General features: G+C 46.3%; 1 protein-coding gene across 3 annotated transcripts in view; it reads left to right on the top strand.

Moving 5' to 3' along the window:
- The window catches only part of RPTOR (regulatory associated protein of MTOR complex 1), a 427,638-nt gene that overhangs the window by 173,821 nt on the left and 236,029 nt on the right, over positions 1-17,788 (top strand). Inside the window, exon 1 of one of the 3 annotated variants that reach the window (XM_064369299.1) lies at positions 14,139-14,387. The exons of the other annotated variants lie outside the window; for them this stretch is intronic. Coding sequence (XP_064225369.1) covers positions 14,316-14,387 — 72 coding nt within the window. The 5' untranslated portion in view covers positions 14,139-14,315. Of the gene's footprint in view, positions 1-14,138; positions 14,388-17,788 lie in introns of those variants that run through there. 3 annotated transcript variants of the gene reach the window in all.

Raw genomic sequence — 17,788 nt, 5'->3', positions numbered from 1 at the left:
TACTATGCCAATACTGGTTGTGGAAAACCAGCATGGCTCTATGAATAATCAGAGAAAATAGACGTAAGAGAGGGGCATTACTGGTGACAAAGAGGGCTGTTTCCTTGTGATAAACAGGCCAGTTTATGAGCCAGGCACACACCAAACTGAGTGTGCGTGCACTTAATATCAGTTTCAAAAGACATGCAGCAAAATGAACAGAATTAACAGGACAAGTGTGCAAATCCGTAATCATAGTTGGAGATTAGAAGATCTTCTTTTAGTAATTGGTAGATTAAACTGATAGTTAAAATTTATAGATAAAATTGATAGTTAAAACCTTTTTTTTTTTTTGACATGGAGTCTTAACTTTTGTTGCTGGAGTTCAGTGGTGTGATCTTGGCTCTCTGCAACCTCTGTCTCCTGAGTATAAGCTGTTCTTCTGCCTCAGCATCCCAAGTAGCTGGGATTACAGGTGCCCGCCACCACACCTGGCTAACTTTTTTGTATTTTTAGTAGAGATGGGGATTCACCATTTTGGCTAGGCTGGTCTCAAACTCCCGACAGGTGATCCACTCGCCTCGGCCTCCCAAAATGCTGGGATTACAGGCATGAGCCACTGCGCCTTGCCCTGTAGTTAAAAACTTTCTTACCGAGAAAACTCTAGGCATGATATATTTTTTCTAGTCCAAAGCAAAAGTCAGTATTAATGTAAAAAACCTAGCAATATTATCAATCACCCCATCTTAATTAATATTTATACAGCACTCCACACAACTGCAGAATATACATTCTCAAGTGCATGTGGAATGTTCACCATATGCTGGGCCATAAAGATGTCCCAGTAAAGTTAGAAAGATTGAAATCATGGCATATATTCTCTGTTCGTGAGATTCAAAATTATGGGATATCTGGAGAAGCCCCAAATATTTGGAAACGAAATACCACATGAGTCAAAGACAAAATCATAAAGGAAAATAAAAAATAATTCAAACCTAAAGATAATGAAACTATGACACCCAAATTTATAGGTTATAGGTGAAACAGTGCTTATGGAAATGCACAGCCTTAAATTCTTATATAGAAAAGTACATTTTAGAAACATATTTAAAATTAAAATCTTTTTTTTTTTGAGATGGAGTCTCGCACTGTCACCCAGGCTGGAGTGCAGTGGCACCATCTCTACTCACTACAACCTTTGCCTCCCAGATTCAAATAATTCTCCTGCTCAGACTTCTGAGTAGCTGGAATTACAGGCATCAGCCACCACGCCCAGCTATTTTTGTAGTTTTAGTAGAGACAGGGTTTCGTCATGTTGGCCAACCTGGTCTCAAACCCCTGACCTCAAGTGATCCACCCGCCTTGGCTCCCAAAGTGCTGGGATTACAGGGGTGAGCTACTGCGCCCACCCTAAAATCTAATATTCTGCCTTAAGGAAACAGAAAATGTTGAGGAAATTGAACTCAAAGCAGAAGGAGAGAAATAACAAACAGCAGAGATCGATAAAATAGAGTATAGGTAATAGAGACAACATAGCTGATATGTGGTTTTCTGAAGAGATCAGTAAAAGTTGAGGAATCTCTAGGTAGGTAGATCAGTGAAGAAAGAGAGAAAACACTTTATCAACATTAGCAATGAAAAAGAGGATGTCCCCACATAGCCTACAGACATTAAAAAGGTAAGGGAATGTTATTAATTTTATATACATTTAACTACTTAATTAAATGAACAGATGCCTTAAAATACAACTTACCAAAACTGACCCAAAATGAAATAGAAAATCTGAATAGCCCTATACCAATGGGCTTCTTTCCAAGGACATGCCAAACATTTAATCCCCGTGAGGTCAGGGGCTTTTTCTTTTGTTCACTGGTACATTCCAGGCTCTTTAGTGTCTGTCACCCTAGCAGGTGTTTGGTAATCGTCAACCACATGGATGGGTAGATGGATATTTTTATTTGCATTTTTTTTTCTTTTTTTGAGACAGAGTCTTGTTCTATCGCCAGGCGCCAGGCTGGAGTGCAGTGGTGTGATCTCGGCTCACTGCAACCTCCGCCTCCTGGGTTCAAGCAATTCTCCTGCCTCAGCCTCCCAAGTAGCTGGGACTACAGGCGTGCACCACCATGCCCAGCTAATTTTTGTATTTTAATAAAGACGGGGTTTCACCATGTTGGCCAGGATGGTCTCGATCTCTTGATCTTGTGATCCGCCTGCCTCAGCCTCCCAAAGTGCTGGTATTACAGGTGTGAGCCACCACGCCTGGCCTGTTTTAGTTTTTTAAAATTTTTTATTTTTCCATAGGGTATTGGGGCACAGGTAATGTTTGGTTACATGAGTAAGTTCTTTAGTGGGGATTTGTGAGATTTTGCTGTACCCATCACCCAAGAAGTGTACACTGCACCCTTGCAATTTTTTATCCCTCGCCCCCCTCCCATCCTTTCCCCCAAGTCCCCAAAGTCCATTGTATCATTCTTATGCCTCTTCGTCCTGATAGCTTAGCTCCCACATATCAGTGAGAACATACCATGTTTGGTTTTCCATTCTGGAGTTAATTCACTTAGAATAACAGTCTCCAGTCTCAGCCAGGTCACTGCAAATGCTACTAATCCCTGACTTTTTATGGCTGGGTAGTATTCCATCGTATGTATATGGACCACAGTTTCTTTATCCACTCATTGATTGATGGGCATTTGGGTTGGTTCCACAGTTTTGCACTTGCGAATTGTGCTGCCGTAAATAGGTGTGTGTGACTATCTTTTTTGTATAATGACTTCTTTTCCTCTGGGTACATACCCAGTAGTGGGATTGCTGGATCAAATGGTACTTCTGCTTGTAGTTCTTTAAGGAATCTCCACACTGTTTTCCATAGCGGCTGTACTAGTGTGCGTTCCCACCAGCAGTGTAAACATGTTCCCCGATCACTACATCCACCAACATCTATTGTGTTTTAATTTTTTTATTATGGCCTTTCTTGCAGGAGTAAGGGGGAATCTGTCGCATTGTGGTTTGGATTTGCATTTCCCTGATCGTTAGTGATGTTGAGCGTTTTTTCATATGTCTGTTGGCCATTTGTGTATCTTCTTTTGAGAATTGTCTTTTATGTCCCTACCCACTTTTTGATGGGATTGTTTGTTTTTTTCTTGCTGATTTGTTTGAGTTCATTGTAGATTTCTGGACATTAGTCTTTTGTCAGATGTATAGATTGTGAAGATTTTCTCTCACTCTGTGGGCTGTTTATCCTGCTGACTATCCCTTTTGCCATGTAAAAGCTCTTTCGTTTAATTAAGAGCTATTTATCTTTGTTTTTATTGCATTTGCTTCTGGGTTCTTGGTCATGAAATCCTTGCCTAAATCAATGTCTAGAAGGGTTTTTCCAATGTTATTTTCTAGAATTTTTATAATTTCGGGTCTTAGATCTAAGTCCTTGATCCATCTTGAGTTGCTTTTTCTATAAGGTGAGAGATGAGGAACCAGTTTCATTCTCCTACACGTGGCTAGCCAGTTATCCCAGCACCGTTTGTTGAAAAGGATGTCTTTTCCTCACTTAATGATTTTGTTTGCTTTGTTGAAGGTCAGTTGGCTGTAAGTATTTGGATTTATTTCTGGGTTGTCTATTCCGTTTTGTTGGTCTAGGTGCCTATATAAAATTTTATACCAGTACCATGCTGTTTTGGTGACTATGGCCTTATAGTATAGTTTGAAATCAGGTAATGTGATTCCTCCAGATTTGTTCTTTTTGCTTAGTCTTGCTTTGGCTATGCAGGCTCTTTTTTGGTTCCATATGAATTTTAGAATTTTTTCTAATTCTGTGAAGAATGATGGTGGTATTTTGATGGGAATTGCAGTGAAATACATGTCTGTTTTTATTGACATGTCACTGATCACCAGGTGTGATGTGTGCCCCTCTCCTTGACTCGTTGGTCCTCCTGATGTGGTCTGTTTTTCTCCACAGCTTGCCCCCAGTCTTATCTGTGTTGTCTCTATGTCTCCATTAAAATCTGGGTTACAGGATAACAAGGTCTTTGTTCTATGAACTGCTTTTCATGGGTACCTAAAACCAAGCATCTGAGAACATAGGAAATGATCATTTGATGTTTGCTGCATTCTACAGCGAAAGGCATAAAAGCAGCAGAATGATCACTAGAGCCAGGCCATTCTTGGCTGTGTTTTCCCCCACTGTGTTACCCCGTTAGTTTCTCCATTCATAGGTCTATTTTTTCATGTCACATGGCATGCCACCAGAGGCAGGCGCGTGTTCTTCCGGATCTAGACCACCATAGCTGCACTGAGAGCATGCAGTCCTGCTGCCGAGCCTTTCAGCCTTCAGATAGACTCCCTCCATCAAAACGAAGCTGGCAGCCCTCCAGACAATACGCAGTGGGCACACAGTGTGAGATTTAAAAACATTGAAACATGCTCCTTTTAACTATATGCTTTTCTTTTTGTTTTAATCACCATTTATGCTGTTGCTGGTTGTTTTCTCAGCCTCAGCAGAAAGCCAAGGTTCAGGACTTAAGCAAATCCCGGGTTCAGCTTTCCCCTATCCACTGCCCTCCCTTCCATTCTGCTGTGCTCAGGCAATTAGGACTGGCAGCTGTAGCCATTAAGAATTCACATAGCAGAACGTTTATCCGGAGAAGGATTAATCCACTACTCGAATACTCCCAATTAGCTTTTAGACCCTGTCTGCCTTTTCTTCTTTGCAAAAGGAGAAAGGTTTTCCCCACTTGATACATTTGTTTCTCTGCTTTTTAGAGTTCCATTATGACCAGAAGGTATTTCCGCCCTTTGCTGTGTACCTAGGCACAAAGCTACAGGCTCTTCGCTGTGTGTGAAGCTTGTGATGCCCTCTGTAGGGCAGGAGGAGCTTTCCTCCAGACTACCTGCCTCTCCTTAATTTACCGAACGTGCGGTTGGAGTTGTATGTGGTTCTGCATTTTTGGTTTAGGGTAATTTTTAATTCTCTAGTGGTGTCCTGTGGTGTTTACAACCTAACCCTTACCCTCTGCCAAAAGCATCTTCAAAGGCCATACGTTCTGCCTGGCACAATGTTCTACCCCTCTGGACCTTCAGTAGATCTCATGTGGAGCACAGACGAAAGCAAAGACTGTTTCATTCTGATTATTGGTTGTAAATGTAGCTTTAAAGAAAGGCGAATTGCATGATGATGTATTGTGATAATGTAGGGAAAATATTGGCCCCCTCAGAAAGAGAGAGAGAGAGAGGAGTTGTGCCAGCCCAGCCATGGTGGGCAGGCGAGGTTGGAGAGGGCTTCCTGGAGGAGGCGGTGATTGCTCGGGTTGAGTCTTACAGAAGAGAACAAAGTCAACAGTTGTGCCTGAGAGGGGACTGGAAGGGGATGATCTCAGAGGAAGCAGTTGATAATAATAAACCAGCATGATACTCATTGGAAACTACAAGCAGTTCTGTGTCGTGGGAGCCTGGACTCTGAATTGGGTTTAAAAAAGAAAGAAGGCCGGAAGGGGTTCCAGGCTGAGGCATAGAGCACCTCTCAGACTCTTAGGACTGTGGGCTTCCGAAGGCTTTAGGGGAAATGAGTGGCCAGGTGGCAGCTTAGAGAAATCCCTTTGATACCGTGTGAAGGCTGGATCTGGGTAGAAAAGACTGGCTGGAGAAACTCCAGTTAAGAAGGAGGCCAGTGGCGGCACCTGAGTCAGGCTGGTGGGGTGACTCTCGGGACCTTCCTAGGACAGGTGGAGGCTGAGTTAGAGGAAGCAGGTGAGACCTGGACTGACCAGGCACAAGAATTGAGAAGGAGGGGCTTGTGGGCATTTGTTCCCAGGCTGTGTGTAGGCCTGGGGTCCATGAGTGTGGGGTCATGAGAAGTAGGGGTAGACGTGCTGGTGGCGTTTCCCAAAATACAGTTTCTAGAGCTGAAGAAGGCCAAGAGAGTGAAATCTAGAGAGCAGAAGAGGATCCCGGCAGGTGATGGGGAGGAGAATTGGGAAAAAATGGCATATGGGGGAAGCCGGGGCGGGGGGCACCTGTCAGCCAGGGGGCGTAGAGATGGAATTGATACCCATCATTCCAAGCAGTCTGGCCCTTGAGCAAGAAGAGTGCTTTCTTTTCCAAGTGAAGCAGTCCCCATTTCCGAGAAGACGCTAAGTACATCTGCCAGAGAACTCGGAATGTGAATCAGAATTCTCAGCCCTTTTAAAACGGCATCCTCTCAGGCTGGTTCCTGTAAAGCTCTTAGGGGCACAGGCTTCCTTTAAACTCAGACAGGAACTGTGGTCACATCTGGATTTCCTGCCACAGCTTGCCCTGTGCTTGTGCTGCCATTCTCAGAGGAGGGCAGAGGACAGGGGTCAGCAGATTCGTCCTCCTCCTGAAGTGGGTTCTTGAATACACATCAACCAGAAGCAGAAGGTCATGGCCCTGAAAGGTTAGGCATGGGGGAAACGGTACTTGTGAAACGACACTCTGGAGTATATGTCACCAATAAATCCCAGACCCTTAGAGTGTACGTCACCAGTAAACCCCAGACCCTTAGAGTATACGTCACCGGTAAACCCAAGTCCCTTAGAGTGTTCGTCACCGGTAAACCCCAGTCCCTTGGAGTGTACGTCGCCGGTAAACCCCGGGCCCTTGGAGTGTACGTCGCCGGTAAACCCCAGTCCGTTGGAGTGTACGTCGCCGGTAAACCCCAGGCCCTTGGAGTGTACGTCGCCGGTAAACCCCAGTCCCTTGGAGTGTACGTCGCCGGTAAACCCCAGTCCCTTGGAGTGTACGTCGCCGGTAAACCCCAGTCCCTTGGAGTGTACGTCGCCGGTAAACCCCAGTCCCTTGGAGTGTTCGTCGCCGGTAAACCCCAGACCCTTGGAGTGTACGTCGCCGGTAAACCCCAGTCCCTTGGAGTGTACGTCGCCGGTAAACCCCAGACCCTTAGAGTGTACGTCGCCGGTAAACCCCAGTCCCTTAGAACCCGTAAGGCTGCAATCTTATTGTCATTATTGTTGTTTTTCATACTTCATCTGTCCTTCTTTTATTACAGTTATTTATTCCATGAGCAATTCTAAATGAATATTATTTAACTAATAGAATTTATCTTTTTAATTGGCATTGTCCTTAGCAAAGTAATGTAATTAACGTTGGTTAATTACTGCTTCACAGCTTGGCTATGCAGGCTCTTTTTTGGTTCCTTATGAATTTTAGAATTACCGCTTCTGTTGAAAGATCATAAAGTTTTTGAAATGTACTATTATCAGAAAAATATGTGATTTTTAAAAAGTGATATTTATGTCAGACCATAGTTATCATTTGTTAAAATTATTACTTTGTCTTGAGAATCCAGCAGTGTCCAAGAAAAACGTTTTAGGGAGACTTGACCTTTCTTTTCTGAGAAATGCTAGCGTTTTTGTGTTTGCTTGCAGTAGTAGAAGGCCATCAGCAAAACTCCATTTCTTTGGGAGAAGTGCTGGAAGTGTTTGGAGTATTTCTTTATAAGATCTTAAGCTTTAACAAATCATTTCCTTGATGCCAAGAGATACGACACCTGAGAGCGCAGCTCGACGGACTTCGCAGGTGCCCTGCCTGTAGAACCATGGCCGTGGCGCAGCGCTTCTCACGCGTGTGTGTGCCCAGCATCACCTGCAGGCTCAGCGAGCCTCTGCTTCCGTGGCCGTGGGTGGGGCCTGATGATCTGCCTTTCTCGGGTGTCCCACAGAATTGCAGCTGCTTCTGCTGCTGTCTGGGTTGTCTGCCTTTGAGAACCCCTGGTACGGGCAGTGTGAGATGCAGGCAGGGTATTCACCTTGTGGTTTGGGGTTCACTGTGCTGCTTACGCATCAGGAGAGACGCTTCCCAGTCCTCTTGTTTTCCATCTCTAATTTTAACCGTCTAGGGAGGAAACAGTCCTGGGTGAACACCAGGTCCTCTTCGGAGGCTCCGAGGAGGTGAGGAGGGGGCCCCTTCTGCTGGGACAAGTGGGAGTGAGAACCAGCTAGATAAGGGGTGGCCTGGGAGTGCAACGGGGCTCTGGTGACAGGAAGTAGTCTCCTCTCACCGGCGACGCTGTGGGGAGGAGGTGACGTGGTTCCAGCGCTCTGTCATCCTGGGGTCAGTAGGATGAAAGAAGTCGCAGCAGCACAGGCAGCACCGTGGAGACTGTTCCCGCGACTGTGAGTCATTAAGGCTCCAAGACACTGCAGAAGTGGAAGTGGGAAGGAGGATGGCAAGTCGAGTAACGTCAGGGCTAAGCAAGGCAGTGTGAGAATCACTCACTTCCTCTCCAGTGCCCGCACACCCCTGGCGCAGAGCAGCAGAGACCACGCTGGCTCTTCCTGCTGCGTGTGCATCTGGCCCTGGAAAGAGGCAAGTCCAGCAGCAGGCTCTCCTCTGTCACCCAGGGCCGTCAGGGCAATGGGCTTCGCAGGAGCGCCCTTTGGTCTCTTACCCCAGACAGTGGGGCCGGGCTGCTGGGTGCCTCCGGCCCATCACGCTGGATCGTGCTGGAAGCATCCTCAGGGTACCCAGGCTTGCTTTGGTAGTCACTTATGCAAACAAAATGCACTTTTGGGGAGAAGGATGAAATATTTTGGTTAATCCACTGAAAAGGTGAAGGCTGGGGAACATAGCCAGCTTTCCTCTGTTACTTATTTATAGGCTTACAATAGTCAGAAGGACATTTCTGCTAGAAAGTTATTACCGGCTGAGAAAGAACAAGTCCTCATTATTATCCACTGCGGTTTCTTTATATATTTCAGGTTTTTATGAAGTCAAGGGCAGAGGTCAGCCGCTTCCAATTCCTTGCAGGTTGTGCTTCTGATGGGAATTCCCTTTGACTTCGCAAACAAAGGGATTGCAAGTGCATTGTTTGTTATCACATATCTAAGATGAGAAGGCTTTTAACATGTTTTTTTAGTTAATAAAAATATTATAAAATTCATTAATTTTTTTCAAATGGTGCAGATAAGTATAAAATGAACAATAAAATTTCTTCCCTTTCCTTCCCTCCAAGCCCCTGTTCTGTTCCCTAGTGGTAAAATCTGTGCTATTTTTTATGTGTCTTCTCAGGCTCTTCATTAGATAGATATGGGGGGAGGGGGAGGGGGAGGGGAGATTTAACATGAATAGAAGTTTCTGGAAGGACGTAATTCCTTTTTGAACTTAATTTACTTGAGCACCCTTATGTGTTATTTATTCTTTTTAACTTTTGCGTTGTATTTTTTAAAAATAGATGTGCCAGGCCAGGCACGGTGGCTCACACCTGTAATCCCAACACTTTGGGAGGCCAAGGCGGGCAGATCACCTGAGGTTAGGAGTTTGAGACCAGCCTGGCCAACATGGTGAAACCCCGTCTCTACTAAAAATAGAAAAATTAGCTGGGTGTGGTGGCAGGTGCCTGTAATCCCAGCTACTCTGGAGGCTGAGGCAGGAGAATTGCTTGAACCTCGGAGGCAGAGGTTGCAGTGAGCCGAGATCACACCATTGCACTCCAGCCTGGGCAACAGGAGCGAGACTCTGCCTCAAAAAAAAAAAAACCACGTGCCAAAGACGATGGATTAAGCCACTTGGTAACTACTTAGGTTGTTTCTAAAATGTTGCTTTTGCAATCTGTATTGATTGATAATCTGGATCGTCATGTTTGCACACCTTTTTAAGCACAGCTGCTAAATCGAACCTATTCCTAGAAGTTGAGGTCCAGGAGCAAAGCCACAGTCCCCATAAGGGCTGCAGCAGTTGCACTCGCTCTAATACTGTCTGAGAAGGGGTGTTTCCCACCCTTCCCCAGTGCCTGGCATTGTAACCTCTCCATTTCCTCTGATAGACGAAAATGACGTCTCTTCATTATTTCTTTGCTTATGAGTCAAGCTGTTTCATGTATTTCTCAATCTTTAAACTCCTGTTCATGTCCTCTGCTCATTGTTCTCTTGTGGTGGTGGTATTGTAGATATTTAATTAATTAATTAATTAATTATTTTTTTTTTTTTGAGATGGAGTCTCACTCTGTTGCCCAGACTGGAGTGGAATGGCGTGATCTCAGCTCACTGCAACTTCTGCCGCCTGAGTTCAAGTAATTCTCCTGTTTTAGCCTCCCAAGTAGCTGGGACTATAGGCATGCACCACCATGCCCAGCTAATTTTTCTATTTTTAGTAGAAACGGGGTTTTACCATGTTTGTCAAGCTGGTCTTGAGCTCCTGACCTCAGGTGATCTGCCCACCTCAGTCTCCCAGAGTGCTAGGATTACAGGCGTGAGCCAGTGCATCTGGCCTAGATTTTAAATTTATTTATAATAGTTGTTTATGTACTAGGAAATTAGTCTTAGTCCATAGTCCGTCACATACATCGCAAATACTTCCCCCCGTTTGTCAGTTAACTGTATTGATTTACTATTTCTTTTGGCCATACAGAAGTTTAAAATTCTATGTAATCAAATTTTTTAGTATCTTTCCATGTTGATTTTGAGTTTTGTGAAATGCTCAGAAAGATTTCTGTGTACCAAAATTATTTTGTAAATTCTCGTCTGGGCCGGGCACGGTGGCTTGCCTACAAATAACCCCAGCACTTTGTGCGGCCAAGTGGGAGGATCGCTCAAGCCCAGGAGTTCAAGACCAGCCTGGGCAACATATGAAGACCTCATCTCTACACCACCAGCAACAAAAATTAGCCAGGTGTGGTAGCTCATGCCTGTAGTCCTAGCTACTGGGAGGCTGAGGTGGGAGGATCACGAGCCCAGGAGATCCAGGCTGCAGTGAGCTATAATTGCACCATTGCATTCCAGCCTGGGCAACAAACAGAGCAAGACCCTGTCTCTAAAAAAATAAAAAGGAAATTCTTGTCTATAAGTGCTTCTAAAATTTTATATTATTATTTTTTACATACAAAAAACTGTATGCGCACCACCTTTATCCCCGGTCTAGTTTCAGACACACAGCAGTACAGGCAGAGCTGGACTCATCTGCTCCCCCAGATTCTGTCTCCTTTTCATTCTTCCAGCGGTGATTTCTAGCTGGAATTTGGGGTTTCTCATCCGCTAATGCCTGTGTACTTTCGCCACACGCCTGCGTAATTCCGGACACCCTCGAGCAGCCTGTGCGTCCTTCAGGCTTCCTGTGGGCGGCATCATTCTTCGTGTCTCGTGCAGTTTGCCTTTTCCATCCCCACTCGTGTTTGTGGGTGCAGCCGTCCTGATTCACACAGGCTTCATTTATTCGTCTCTCCTGCTGGGTGGGATTTATAAATACTCTGGAATTCACTTCGGTGTTTACGATATTAAGTTTTCTAAGCACAGACGCCTCCGACATGCAGCATGTGCACGATCAGGACGGGGTGCTGGGTGCAGGCTGTTTACATGCGCCGAGTCCTTCAGCTTCTGAAGCAAAAAGTGAATGTGTACATTTCGATGTTGACTCGTGAGTTAGGTATTTAGTCATATTTTAATATATGTTTAAATATCTCTAATGATATATGTCTAACTATATATTTCTTTTATAATGTGCTTATCACAGTCCTTACTGTTGCTGTGGGAACTACCCTGTGTCCAGCTGGAAATCGCTGTTCAGTCAAGGGGAAAGCATCGATGCCTCAGGTCTCCTCTTGGTTCGTTGAGAACGATTACAGCCTGTGCGGTGTTGCAGGGTTTTAAAGAGTGGCAAGCGTGGCTTGTCTTACTGGTCTTGCTGCTGGAGAAAGGATCCCAGATGTGTGTGTTTAATGTGTGCTCGTGTGCATGTGGGTGCAGCGTGTCGGAAAGGACGTATGTAAGACACATAAGCAGTGACCCCTGGCCCAGCTGCAAACCTCAACCCATTGCTAGGAACACAACGTCCTGAATTCTGCAGAAGGGACTTTCTTGTCCACAGTCCCATTCTCCTGACAAACCTTCCCTCTTGAAACAGCAGCTATTAATTTTGTGCTCTTTTTTCAGTGGTGGGGAGGGGACACACAGTCTGTCTCTGTTGCCCAGGCCAGAGTGCAGTGGTGCAGGCATTGCTCCCTGCAGCCTCCATCTCCTGGGCTCAGGCTGCCCGCTCACCTCAGCTCCCTGGTTCGCTGCGACTATAGGCGTGTGCCACCACGCTTGGCTCATCTTTTCATTGTTTGTAGAGTCAAGGCCTCACCATGTTGCCTGAGCTGGAATTTTGTGCTTTTGAAAAGATAATTTTGCCACATACCTTTGTCTCCCAAAAAGTGACATTCTTTTGTTTTGCTTATTTTTTAGTCTCATACAAATGTTACCACGTTGATGCAGCTAACTTTTAAAATTCAGCTTACAGCTTTCTAAATTGATCTGTGCTGTTGTGCATTACTTTAATTAATTCTCTGTCAAGTTCATAATCCCACTTGGAAATGGGATTGGTCATGACTTACCTTTCTCCTGGTGGTGGGCTTTTGGATTTGTAGTTTTATTTCCATTATAAAGCATTCTATGAACATTTTTACACAGAAACTTATGGATCAAGGAAGACATGGGAGACAGGATGGAAAGAAATGCATGTGGTCCCTGGCAACATTAAAGGACCCTGGTGGTCCCTGCGGTGGCCTTGCTGTGCCCAAGCAGGGCGCTGATGTGGCTGTCAGTGGCTCATGGGATGAGCTAGACACAGGCTCACCCTTGCGGGGCCCAAGTGCATTCCTTCCTGAGAAGAGCCCCGTAACTTTGTAGGGTGCCCGACGGCATGGAAGAGGGACTGTCTCTAGACACATCTCCTGAAAGCAGCTCGGAAGCTTGGGGGAGGATCCAGCACCCGGGTCTGGTGGATCTTGTTTTGAAACCATTTTAAAGTTTATGGAATGTTCTTTAAACATTCAAAATTTGTGTTTTTAAGCAAATTTTACCTTTTTTTAATTGGCATTAGCAATCATGATTTCCAAAATGAAGCCCAGAGTTTTCAGCCTTACGAAGTGCATAAATATGACAGAAGATAGCGGTCTTTTCTGTGAGATGCAGAGCCCTGGCTGAAAACCGTAAGTGCCATCATGTGCTGTCCGCGGGCGTTTAAATGGCGAGTGCCTGCCTTTGGCTGCACGTTTAGCCTTTTCTAACAGCACTAGTATTTTATGGTAGTTTTTGTCCTGTTTGGTGGAGAATCTCTAAATGTTTGTTCTCACCGCTTGGGAATCACTCTTCCAGAAATTGTTACGGAAGTCCTGACTCTTGTACTCATTGTGTTCCTAAATTAAAACCAAACTGTGGCATAGGTGTGTCTGTCTGTGCTCCCGCCGTCTCCTTTCGGAGTTCCTCCAGCAGGAGTGAAGAAACTGGGTCTCCACAACCCGCGATCTGACAACCTCAGGGACAGAAATGCTCTCTGAGCTGCATTGTAGGACTTGCTGACAAAGGGCCAGTTAAGCGGGTCACCAGTTAGACTGACACGGAGGTCTTGTGTGTGCAGCATCAGGTGAGTAAATGTGTGAACGGTCCTGGAAGAAGAGACTACACCATCTGTTCAGAAAGTTCAAGGAACATGCGAACTAATAGGAGAATAATAAGAATAAGATTATGAATAGCGATATTCTCGTAGAATCCGAGAGTTGGAAGAGGCCTTGGGAGCTCTGGCCCCGCACCCTCGTGCCTCGCTGACTCCCGTCCAGGCGCCACTCCCATCCTCTGCCGCCTTCCTCACTCAGGGCAGGCCACATGTGGACCTCGGGCGTGGCGACAGTGCACCCCTCCCTGTGTGTGTCCTTGGCTTACTGCAACCTCCCTGTGTGTGTCTTTGTCTTACTGCGACGACCCTGTCCCAGAGTCTATCTATCTGTCTGCGTCCCCCAGCTAGCCTGTGAGCCCCTGGGATGATGAGGATGGCGTGCTCCGCTCTGTCACACTGCTTAGCACAGTGGCTGATCTGTAGCAGAGCAAACGCACGGCTGGACGGGGATCAGCTGGAGCCGGCAAGCAGTTGGATGTGGGGGTGAAGGAGAAAGAGACGTGGTGACGAGTACTCATGGGATTTTATTATCCGTGGATGTGCATCCGTGGGAATTGGGAATACGGAGAGGCAGAAAGGCGTCCTGATTCCCGGCCCAAACCCTGGAGGCAAACAGACCTGAATGTGTGTTCCTCTGACACTAGTGATCTCTGTGGCTCTGAGCGATGTGCTGAAGCTTTCTGATCCTTGGGTCCTCGTTAAAGTGCGCATAGTGATAGAGCTGTGATAAATAATGAAGTCATTTGTTTAAAGAATGTGGCATGTTCTTGGCATGTTGCAAAGTGCTGTCATCATCATCATCATCAAGTTGGGGAGAAGACATGTTGAGTTTTATTTTTCCCTTCTTAAATTTTTGAATTTTAGATGTCACAGGCAATCACGTGAAAATAACCAGCTCTCTGCAGAGGTGGTAGCTGCAGCTGAAGATTTCTGGGGCTTCAATGTTTAGGCAGTCCTTAAGCCCAGGGAGAAGATGTGGAATAAGAAGAACAGGACAGGCCCCTGATGATCAGGTTTTAAGGGGAGGGGGGAAGGGAGGGGTCCCAAGGAGGGAAGCTTAGCAGACCTAGCTGAGGCAGCAGGAGACCTGGGGAGGGGAGTGTCTGTTTGGGGGCAGATGGCACGTAGAAGTCAAGTGGGGACAGGAGTGGAAGAGACCCTTGGATGCAGTATTTGAAGATTTGACTATGTGTTCAGTCGTTTCTGGAGAGCAGTTAGGATCAAAACTAGATTTGCATTTTTAAAAATTTGAAATAATTTTAAATGTACTCGAGAGTTGCAGAGGCAGTACAGAGAGTTCCCGTGTGTCTTTCACCCAGCTACCCAGTGGGTCAACATCTACATGACCTCCGTCCAGCGAGCCAATGTAGGAAACGTGTGCTGTTACAGCACTGCCAGCCACACACAGCCTCCTCGGTGCCAGCAGCTGCCATCCTTTGTGTGTCTTGTGTTCCAGCCCGGGCCCTCACTCCGCATCCGCTGTCTTTCCTCTGTCCTTCAAGTGTGGGATGGTTCCTCGGCTGTTCCTTCTTTTGTGACCATGACACTGTAAGATGCTGCTCAGGTGTTTTGCAGGATGTCTCTCACTGTGGGTTTGTCTGGTATTTTCTCATGATTAGATTGAGGATCAAAATTTTGGGAAGAATAATGCAGATGGGTTATTCTCAGCGCATCAGATCTGGGGGTGCGCGGTGTGTGTGTGATTCTCATTCCTGCAGATACCAGCCTGGATCACTTGACTGAAGTGGAGGCTTGTGTGTTTCTCCAGCGTGAAGTTGTTATTTTCTTTCTTTGTAATTCATAAGCATTTGAAGGAGATGCTTGGCGAGTATGCAGATATCCTGTTACTCCTTAAGCTTCCATGCCCCGTTTGTAACATTCGTGTGTAATTACTACCCTGGTGTCCTAACGGTGGTGCTGGACCTCCCTGGTTCCTTCCACGTTTAGTAATTGCAGTTCTTCCATGTGAAAGAATTGTTGCTTCTCTCGTTGTTTATTTACTTGGTTGTTTGTTTATATCCATATGGACCCACTAATACTTATTTTATTCTTTGGGTTATAATCCATTATTTATTCTGTCGCTGAAATTATTTCAACTTTGACCACTGACGCCTCCTAGTATTTTCTCTGCCGCGGCCCTGGATCAACCGTTTCTCCAAGGATCTTTGGTTTCTTTCTGAGTGGTATTTAGAAACCAAGATGTGGCCTCTCTGTGTGCTCGTTTCTACAGGGGCATTAGTGTTGCTAGGGCTAGGCCCTCTCCGTGGACATAGCTAGGTCACGCATTTATGTGTAGTAAGCCATACACACACTTGCATATTGATTTGCACATCTATGTGTAGGTGTGGAACTAGATTTTAATGGTTAAACAGCAGGGACTAGGGACTGGAATGGACCCATCTTTCCAGAAGTTTGGTGATACTACCACTGAATAACATTGTTTTTTCTGGTTTTCTCTGTAATGTGATTTTTGCAATAAATAAAAAAAGAGCAGGTGATTAGAGGAGGCTGTCTGTTGGGAGACTTGAAAGAACAAAGCTAAGGAGGGGTGTTTTGTTTCTGCAAGAGGTCACTTACGTTTGTAGATAGAAGAGGGGGGTTGCTGAAGAAAGTATAAATCAGTGGAGTAAAGGATGGGAAATGGGAAGGTGTGAGAAGACTAATTCAGGACAGAGACACAGCGTTTGACTTGGCGAGCCCAGGCACACTGCTCCGAGACGTGGGAGGGAAGGAGGGATGAATACAAAGTGGTGGAGGTCGGAGCTGGACGTGAGAGTTGGTTCCCCTTGGACCCTGCCTCCTGTTAAGTGAGAGGCCAGGCCGTGTCCTGAGAGGTGAGGGCATGGGGGCCAGGATGGAAGGGCCAGGAGCGAGGAGGTATGGCAGCCCACCCCCTTCCTCACGTTTACTGCCTGGCATCGTTGGCACTTTTCTCTATGTTGATGTGATTAGTAGGTGCTGACTACCCCAGGTTGTATAAAGTGGGATGGTATCTTTGCAGATTAATGAAATGACCCAGTCAGCCTTGGATCAGGCCACCTGGAGATCATGCCCTTCAGCTGATGGCAGTCTTCCAGTTGGCAGTCTTCTAGTGTATCCCAGCCATCCACAGAGACACTTACCAGTTGTGCCATCCCAACAGCAGTGATGCCAGGAACTTCTGGCTGATCACATCTACGTGGTCAGCCTCTGGTGGTTTGGGGTCAGGACACCCCACCTGCCCCTTCCAGAGAGCGACTGTCTGCACCTGCCCAGTGTGCCCTCCTGTTCTCTCCATGCAGTGTCAGAGGTCCTGCACCCGGACCCGAGGAGGGGCAGTGGGAAGGGAAGCCACCCACACCATGCTAGGGCTTGCCTTTTCAGGTGGAGCACGGGGTGGTGGCACTGTCTTGCTCTGCCCACGTCGCCCACCAGGATGCAAGCTTCCTGAAGCCGGATGGCTTCCCGCGTGTCCTGCCGCCGTGCCCCTGCCTCCCCCAGGACATGCTGTTCTCCTCTTTGTTCTCATTTGTCTGGTGTGTGAGTGATTTTGCGTTTTGTCTTCTGCTCTCTCATCTAAAGGGATAAAACTCTCACATATCACTTAAGCCAAAACCCAGTTTCAATCTTTCCACCAGAAATCCCTGAGATGTGGAAGTGCGGGAAGCTCCTTGGACTATGGGCGCGGCAGGCTGTGGCTGCCGGGCTGCCCTTGGCGGAAGACGGCCTTGGCCTGCAGGCTTTGGTGGGCTGGGCTCTCCTGGCCATGGCTGCCTTGGTGGCCGTCAGGCTGCAGCGACAGACTGGTGAGGCAGGCCGACTCTTAACCTCATGGATAAAGTGGATTGTAATGAATAAATTATCTAAAACCCATTTCTATTTCTTTGTTTGAAATGAAAACATGGCCTTGAATGTGTTTCTTTGGGGAAAGAAGAGATGCTTTGATTAGGAATTCTCTGTACTTCTAGTTTTGGGTTGAGTAGAAAGGAAAACCATGGGCCACAAACTCTTGGGTGTTCCAGGTAGCCTGCAGGGTGCACAGAGGGCTTTTCAGTTCTCGGCTGGTGTAGGTTGGTGCAGCCGATGACAGAGGAATATTCCACGGGCCAGCGAGAAGCGACTGTCTCATGGACGTTGTTTCTGTCCCTGCAGCGCCGGGTCTGTGAGGCTGCAGGCTGCCCTTTGCTGGTTTGCAGGGCCGTAATTCCAGCCTGGAGCTTGACAAACAACCCTGGACCTCCGAGATGGGAAATGAGGTCTACATCCCGTGTTCTCATCAGGATTCGCTCTCAAAGGTCATTTTCCACACTATGGCTTAATAGAGTTGGTTTTATACTCCCTAACGGATACAGACTTCCAAATTGTTGCAGTCTCACTAACTGTAATGTATACAGCTAATGTTTGAAAGGAAATCTCCTCTCCTCCAAGGCAGTGG

This window comes from Aotus nancymaae, unplaced genomic scaffold (assembly GCF_030222135.1).
Source record: "Aotus nancymaae isolate 86718 unplaced genomic scaffold, 86718_ANA_hifiasm-v0.15.2.pri h1tg000089l, whole genome shotgun sequence".
Classification (NCBI taxonomy): Eukaryota; Metazoa; Chordata; class Mammalia; order Primates; family Aotidae; genus Aotus; species Aotus nancymaae.
This window is presented reverse-complemented; position numbering and strand designations above follow the sequence as displayed.